Genomic DNA, 8577 nt, shown 5'->3' with positions numbered 1-8577 from the left:
ACAGGTTATGCTGCTTCGTTTGTTTGCAAACACCCGGCTCTGAAACAGGTTATGCTGCTTCGTTTGTTTGCAAACACCCGGCTCTGAAACAGGTTATGCTGCTTCGTTTGTTTGAAAACACCCGGCTCTGAAACAGGTTATGTTGCTTCGTTGGCTTGCAAACACCCGGCTCTGAAACAGGTTATGTTGCTTCGTTGGCTTGCAAACACCCGGCTCTGAAACAGGTTATGTTGCTTCGTTGGCTTGCAAACTCCCGGCTCTGAAACAGGTTATGTTGCTTCATTGGCTTGCAAACACCCGGCTCTGAAACAGGTTATGTTGTTTCGTTGGCTTGCAAACACCCGGCTCTGAAACAGGTTATGCTGCTTCGTTGGGTTGCAAACACCCGGCTCTGAAACAGGTTATGCTGCTTCGTTGGGTTGCAAACACCCGGCTCTGAAACAGGTTATGCTGCTTCGTTGGGTTGCAAACACCCGGCTCTGAAACAGGTTATGCTGCTTCGTTTGTTTGCAAACACCCGGCTCTGAAACAGGTTATGCTGCTTCGTTGGGTTGCAAACACCCGGCTCTGAAACAGGTTATGCTGCTTCGTTTGTTTGCAAACACCCGGCTCTGAAACAGGTTATGCTGCTTCGTTTGTTTGAAAACACCCGGCTCTGAAACAGGTTATGTTGCTTCGTTGGCTTGCAAACACCCGGCTCTGAAACAGGTTATGTCATTTCGGCGACAGGTGTTTGTTTTGGGACTCACCGGAACAGACTTTGGAGGTATTGTTTAAAGTCAAGTTTGACAACAGACTGTGGTTTATGGTAGTACGGGTAGTCAACGGTGTTTTGAGTGTGGTGATGTTGGCCAAAGCGACATGCTTGCCCGAAAAGGGAGAAGGCCGAGGGACAGATGCAGGTGGTCCTTGTAACGCCTGAGCCCACTGATGTAGGGAGAGGTGGGCCGACAGCGGTAGAGCAGCCTGTTCCTCACCTGTTGCTGAGGAACAAGTTATCCGTGTTGAGGGCAAGGTGTAGCAGCTAGTCTCCCAGGTAGTGGAGGAGATTTCCACTACGGTAATAGTGTACAGGAGGGCGTTCAGGTGAAGCTAGTCTCCCAGGCAGTGGAGGAGAAGCCCTGTATGAGTGATGAGGTACAGGAGGGGGTTCAGGTGGAGCTAGTCTCCCAGGTAGTGGAGGAGATGCCCTGTATGAGTGATGAGGTACAGGAGGGGGTTCAGGTGAAGCTAGTCTCCCAGGTAGTGAGGAGATGCCCTGTATGAGTGATGAGGTACAGGAGGGGGTTCAGGTGAAGCTAGTCTCCCAGGTAGTGGAGGAGATTCCCTGTATGAGTGATGAGGTACAGGAGGGGGTTCAGGTGAAGCTAGTCTCCCAGGTAGTGAGGAGATTCCCTGTATGAGTGATGAGGTACAGGAGGGGGTTCAGGTGAAGCTAGTCTCCCAGGTAGTGAGGAGATGCCCGGTAACGAGTGATGGGGTGCAAGTGGGGAGTGTTGAGAGGGATGTGGTAGAGGGGAGTCAGGGGTCTGTGGCCTCAGTTGAGGAGGGCGACTCAATTTACAATCTAGAGGAGGTAAATGGGTTCCTGGATCAGACTTTTGACGTTGATAAGTTTGTGAGGTCAGCGGTGGTGTTACAGAAGACGGTGGGGTTAGATCAGTTGAGTGTGAAGAAGCGTTTCCGCTTGAGGAAATGTGTTACTGCTGCCACGGCAACAAAAGGTAGCGGGAAACGTGGTCAGGTTCAGAGACAATTAAAACGATGATGATGATCATGCCTCATAGGGTGTTTTTCCCCCCTCTATGTCTGGGTTCTACCTGGTTTCTTCTGTTTCCTTTCTCTTTTCTATGTGGCAATCAACTGCAAGGATCCTTAATCAACGTAGTCAAACTGAGCGCGATATATAATCGTACAGTACATAGCTGATTCACTTGGAGTATAGTGGCTTTGAGGCGAGCCTTGCAATTTCGTTTTTCAAAGTGGACCGAAGCAAAACGGCCACCTTTTTACCTAGATGTGATCGACAGGAAGATTTCACGTCACAAAGAGTTTGAAGAAGGATGTAAGGCAGCTTGTTAAGGGCCCTTATGGTGGAAAATGGAACAAGACAATGGTCGGCTTTGGGCCAGAGGATGATGACTTTGTTGCTGAACTGATCTACAACTATGGAGTGGGAGAATATCGCCTAGGCAACGATTTCCTGGGTTTGACTCTGCAGTCTAGCCAGGCTGTCAGCAATGCTAAGCGGCTTGGTTGGCCCCTCAATGAGGTTGGAAAGGTCCTCTATCTGTCTGAGGCCCCAAAACTCAGACTCAAACTCTAGGGAAGAGGGCTCTGGTCTAAAGTAGTGCACTAAATAGGGAATAGGGCTCTGGTCTAAAGTAGTGCACTATATAGGAAATAGGGCCCTGGTCTAGAGTAGTGCACTATATAGGGAATAGGGCCCTGGTCTAAAGTAGTGCACTATATAGGGAATGGGGCTCTGGTCTATAGTAGTGCACTATATAGGGAATAGGGGGCCATTTGGGACACAGGCATGAGAGTGAATCAGTGAGTTAAAACTCTGGCCTTTTATCCCAACACAAGACCTGATCGGAAATCAATGCAGGCTCATGTACTCACTCTCTGCAGTCCCTTCAGCATACCCCATTTCATCCTCCTCCTCTTCAACCTAGCAGAGAGAGGATGAGAGAGATGGAGAGAGAGAGAGAGAGAGAGGATGAGAGAGATGGAGAGAATGGTTTTCAATACAATTAAGAAACATTAATTTACAAAACAAATCTGGCGTTATGTTCACATTTGACAAACTAGATGTCTTTTGACAAACGTTTTACAAGAAAAGTGCTGTTGATTTAATAAAACATGCTAATCTGACACAGACAGACAGACAGACAGCTAGCTAGCTAGCTAGCTAGCTAATGGCAACTTTGGGCACCAGTAGCCTTTTGGGCAGTAACCAGTAGTCCTTTGGTCAGTAGCCAGTAACCAGTAGTCCTTTGGGCAGTAGCCAGTATCAGTAGTCTTGTGGGCAGTAGCCAGTAGTCTTGTGGGCAGTAGCCAGTAGTCCTTTGGGCAGTAGCCAGTAACCAGTAGTCCTTTGGTAAGTAGCCAGGAACCAGTAGTATTTTGGTCAGTAGCCAGTAACCTGTAGTCTTGTGGGCAGTAGCCAGTAACCAGTAGTCTTGTGGGCAGTAGCCAGTAACCAGTAGTCTTGTGGGCAGTAGCCAGTAACCTGTAGTCTTGTGGGCAGTAGCCAGTAACCAGTAGTCTTGTGGGCAGTGGCCAGTAGTCTTGTGGGCAGTAGCCAGTAACCTGTAGTCTTGTAGGCAGTAGCCAGTAACCTGTAGTCTTGTGGGCAGTAGCCAGTAACCAGTAGTCTTGTGGGCAGTGGCCAGTAGTCTTGTGGGCAGTAGCCAGTAACCTGTAGTCTTGTGGGCAGTAGCCAGTAACCAGTAGTCCTTTGGGCAGTAGCCAGTAACCAGTAGTCCTTTGGTCAGTAGCCAGTAACAAGTAGTCTTGTTGGCAGTAGCCAGCAGTAGTCTTTTGGTCAGTAGCCAGTAACCAGTAGTCTTGTTGGCAGTAGCCAGTAACCAGTAGTCTTGTGGGCAGTAGCCAGTAACCAGTAGTCTTGTGGGCAGTAGCCAGTAACCAGTAGTCTTGTGGGCAGTAGCCAGTAACCAGTAGTCTTGTTGGCAGTAGCCAGTAACCAGTAGTCTTGTGGGCAGTAGCCAGTAACCAGTAGTCTTGTGGGCAGTAGCCAGTAACCTGTAGTATTGTGGGCAGTAGCCAGTATTCTTGTGGGCAGTAGCCAGTAACCAGTAGTCTTGTTGGCAGTAGCCAGTAACCAGTAGTCCTTTGGTCAGTAGCCAGTAACCAGTAGTCTTGTGGGCAGTAGCCAGTAATCAGTAGTCTTGTGGGCAGTAGCCAGTAGTCTTGTGGGCAGTAGCCAGTAACCAGTAGTCTTGTTGGCAGTAGCCAGTAACCAGTAGTCTATTTGGCAGTAGCCAGTAACCAGTAGTCTTGTTGGCAGTAGCCAGTAACCAGTAGTCTTGTGGGCAGTAGCCAGTAACCAGTAGTCTTGTGGGCAGTAGCCAGTAACCAGTAGTCTTGTGGGCAGTAGCCAGTAGTCTTGTGGGCAGTAGCCAGTAGTCTTGTGGGCAGTAGCCAGTAACCAGTAGTCTTGTGGGTAGTAGCCAGTAACCAGCAGTCTTGTGGGCAGTAGCCAGTAACCAGTAGTCTTGTGGGCAGTAGCCAGTAATCTTGTGGGCAGTAGCCAGTAACCAGTAGTCTTGTGGGCAGTAGCCAGTAGTCTTGTGGGCAGTAGCCAGTAACCAGTAGTCTTGTGGGTAGTAGCCAGTAACCAGTAGTCTTGTGGGCAGTAGCCAGTAACCAGTAGTCTTGTGGGCAGTAGCCAGTAGTCTTGTGGGCAGTAGCCAGTAACCAGTAGTCTTGTGGGCAGTAGCCAGTAGTCTTGTGGGCAGTAACCAGTAGTCTTGTGGGCAGTAGCCAGTAGCCAGTAGTCTTGTGGGCAGTAGCCAGTAACCAGTAGTCTTGTGGGCAGTAGCCAGTAGTCTTGTGGGCAGTAACCAGTAGTCTTGTGGGCAGTAGCCAGTAGTCTTGTGGGCAGTAGCCAGTAGTCTTGTGGGCAGTAGCCAGTAGTCTTGTGGGCAGTAGCCAGTAACCAGTAGTCTTGTGGGCAGTAGCCAGTAACCAGTAGTCTTGTGGGCAGTAGCCAGTAGTCTTGTGGGCAGTAACCAGTAGTCTTGTGGGCAGTAACCAGTAGTCTTGTGGGCAGTAGCCAGTAGTCCTGTGGGCAGTAGCCAGTAGTCCTGTGGGCAGTAGCCAGTAGTCCTGTGGGCAGTAGCCAGTAGTCTTGTGGGCAGTAGCCAGTAGTCCTGTGGGCAGTAGCCAGTAGTGTTTTGAGAACGTTCATAACAATGGCTTGACGTGACTGAGTGACGGAGTTACAACCCGTAAATAGACCATATAGTGTAATGGACTACAGGAAGGTGCACTGGTGAAAGAGGAGTTTAATTGGATTTCAGTGGGAGGGGGTGTGGTGTTGTGGTGGTGAGGGGGTTAGGGTGGTGAGGGGGGTCGGGTGGTGAGGGGGTAGGGTGGATGTGTGTGAAATCGACTGGGGTGCCAATGATGAGCCAGTTTGTCACGTAAGCCCACCAGCCGGTCTGATGACTCAGGGAGAGAGAGGGAGGGAGGGAGGGAGGGAGGGAGGGAGAGAGGGAGAGAGGGAGGGAGGGAGGGAGGGAGGGAGGGAGGGAGGGAGGGAGGGAGGGAGGGAGGGAGGGAGGAAGGAAGGGAGGGAGGTAGGGAGAGAGGGAGAGAGAGATTCCTTCACAGTAAGAATCAGGTACACAGTATACACAAAAAGACAACACACACACATTCAAATGAAAACACCAGCCAGTTCACACACAAACCAGCCAGTTCACACACAAACCAGCCAGTTCACACACAAACCAGCCAGTTCACACACAAACCAGCCAGGTCCAGGTGAAGCTGATTAAGAGAATGCCAATGAGTGTGCAAAGCTGTCAGCAAAGCAAAGGGTGGCTACTTTGAAAAATATTAAACATAATTAGATTTGTTTAACAGTCTGGTACACTATAACAGAGGTCTATAGTTCTGACACTGAGGGGAGATGCTGCTGGGGATTTGAAGACTGAGAGGAAGTGAAGACTGTGAGGAAATGAAGATTGAGAGGAAGTGAAGACTGAGAGGAAGTGAAGACTGAGAGGAAGTGAAGACTGAGAGGAAGTGAAGACTGTGAGGAAGTGAAGACTGAAGAGAAGACTCTCTTCCTCCAGCTAACATGAGAGCTTAAGACAATGGCCTCTGTGTTCATCCCAATCGGCACCATATTCCCTATATAGTACACTACTATAGACCAGAGCCCTATTCCCCATATAGTGCACTACTATAGACCAGAGCCCTATTCCCTATATAGTGCACTACTATAGACCAGAGCCCTATTCCCTATATAGTGCACTACTATAGACCAGAGCCCTATTCCCTATATAGTGCACTACTATAGACCAGAGCCCTATTCCCTATATAGTGCACTACTATAGACCAGAGCCCTATTCCCTATATAGTGCACTACTATAGACCAGAGCCCTATTCCCTATATATTGCACTACTTTAGACCAGAGCCCTGTTCCCTATATAGTGCACTACTACAGATCAGAGCCCTATTCCCTATATAGTGCACTACTTTAGACCAGAGCCCTATTCCCTATATAGTGCACTACTTTAGACCAGAGCCCTATTCCCTATATAGTGCACTACTACAGACCAGAGCCCTATTCCCTATATAGTGCACTACTATAGACCAGAGCCCTATTCCCCATATAGTGCACTACTATAGACCAGAGCCCTATTCCCTATATAGTGCACTACTATAGACCAGAGCCCTATTCCCTATATAGTGCACTACTACAGACCAGAGCCCTATTCCCTATATAGTGCACTACTATAGACCAGAGCCCTATTCCCTATATAGTGCACTACTATAGACCAGAACCCTATTCCCTATATAGTGCACTACTATAGACCAGAGCCCTATTCCCTATATAGTGCACTACTATAGACCAGAGCCCTATTCCCCATATAGTGCACTACTATAGACCAGAACCCTATTCCCTATATAGTGCACTACTATAGACCAGAGCCCTATTCCCTATATAGTGCACTACTATAGACCAGAGCCCTATTCCCCATATAGTGCACTACTATAGACCAGAGCCCTATTCCCTATATAGTGCACTACTATAGACCAGAGCCCTATTCCCTATATAGTGCACTACTATAGACCAGAGCCCTATTCCCTATATAGTGCACTACTATAGACCAGAGCCCTATTCCCTATATAGTGCACTACTATAGACCAGAGCCCTATTCCCTATATAGGGCACTACTTTAGACCAGAGCCCTATTCCCTATATAGTGCACTACTATAGACCAGAGCCCTATTCCCTATATAGTGCACTACTACAGACCAGAACCCTATTCCCTATATAGTGCACTACTATAGACCAGAGCCCTATTCCCTATATAGTGCACTACTACAGACCAGAACCCTATTCCCTATATAGTGCACTACTATAGACCAGAGCCCTATTCCCTATATAGGGCACTACTATAGACCAGAGCCCTATTCCCTATATAGGGCACTACTTTAGACCAGAGCCCTATTCCCTATATAGTGCACTACTATAGACCAGAGCCCTATTCCCCATATAGTGCACTCCTTTGACCAGAGTCACTAGGGAATAGGATGCTACTGGGATACTGCCACAGACTGGCTTCTCCCCTTCCAACGGCATCAGACAATGACTCTAAATATGAATAATCTGTCCATTCAAATGCCTCCAGGGGAGCCGGCGCTCTGTCTATCTCTTTTCCGAAAGGTAAATAGAAGATTTCATTTCTGAAAATAATTCTGTCCAAATCATATACATGTACGTGGAGGACGAAGAGGAATTTCTGCTTCGTAATGACGTTGTAGCTTCAAATGCCCATGTGACATTTCATTACAGTAAAAGCCTTGAGATAAAAAGAGCCTTCGTAATGCCATGGTGAATATATGATATAGGTTCAGAACAGCCTTAGTAATGTCATGGTGAATATATGATATAGGTTCAGAACAGCCTTAGTAATGTCTAGGTGATTATATGATATAGGTTCAGAACAGCCTTAGTAATGTCTTGGTGATTATATGATATAGGTTCAGAACAGCCTTCGTAATGTCATGGTGAATATATGATATAGGTTCAGAACAGCCTTCGTAATGTCTTGGTGATTATATGATATATGATATAGGTTCAGAACAGCCTTAGTAATGTCTAGGTGATTATATGATATAGGTTCAGAACAGCCTTCGTAATGTCATGGTGAATATATGATATAGGTTCAGAACAGCCTTCGTAATGTCTTGGTGATTATATGATATAGGTTCAGAACAGCCTTAGTAATGTCTTGGTGAATATATGATATAGGTTCAGAACAGCCTTAGTAATGTCTTGGTGAATATATGATATATGATATAGGTTCAGAACAGCCTTAGTAATGTCTTGGTGATTATATGATATAGGTTCAGAACAGCCTTAGTAATGTCTTGGTGATTATATGATATATGATATAGGTTCAGAACAGCCTTAGTAATGTCTTGGTGATTATATGATATAGGTTCAGAACAGCCTTAGTAATGTCTTGGTGATTATATGATATATGATATAGGTTCAGAATAGCCTTAGTAATGTCTTGGTGATTATATGATATATGATATAGGTTCAGAACAGCCTTAGTAATGTCTTGGTGATTATATGATATAGGTTCAGAACAGCCTTAGTAATGTCTTGGTGAATATATGATATATGATATAGGTTCAGAACAGCCTTAGTAATGTCTTGGTGATTATATGATATATGATATAGGTTCAGAACAGCCTTAGTAATGTCTTAGTGATTATATGATATAGGTTCAGAACAGCCTTAGTAATGTCTTGGTGATTATATGATATAGGTTCAGAACAGCCTTAGTAATGTCTTGGTGAAT

At 46.6% G+C, this 8577-nt stretch overlaps 1 protein-coding gene across 1 annotated transcript in view; it reads right to left on the bottom strand.

Annotated features, from left to right (window-relative positions):
* Positions 1 to 8577, bottom strand: part of LOC139376509 (adenylate kinase isoenzyme 5-like) — a 122607-nt gene that overhangs the window by 52643 nt on the left and 61387 nt on the right. Inside the window, exon 5 of the mRNA XM_071119195.1 lies at positions 2626 to 2674. Coding sequence (XP_070975296.1) covers positions 2626 to 2674 — 49 coding nt within the window. The remainder of the gene's footprint in view (positions 1 to 2625; positions 2675 to 8577) is intronic.

The sequence above is a fragment of the Oncorhynchus clarkii genome, chromosome 20 (assembly GCF_045791955.1).
Source record: "Oncorhynchus clarkii lewisi isolate Uvic-CL-2024 chromosome 20, UVic_Ocla_1.0, whole genome shotgun sequence".
Classification (NCBI taxonomy): domain Eukaryota; kingdom Metazoa; phylum Chordata; class Actinopteri; order Salmoniformes; family Salmonidae; genus Oncorhynchus; species Oncorhynchus clarkii.
This window is presented reverse-complemented; position numbering and strand designations above follow the sequence as displayed.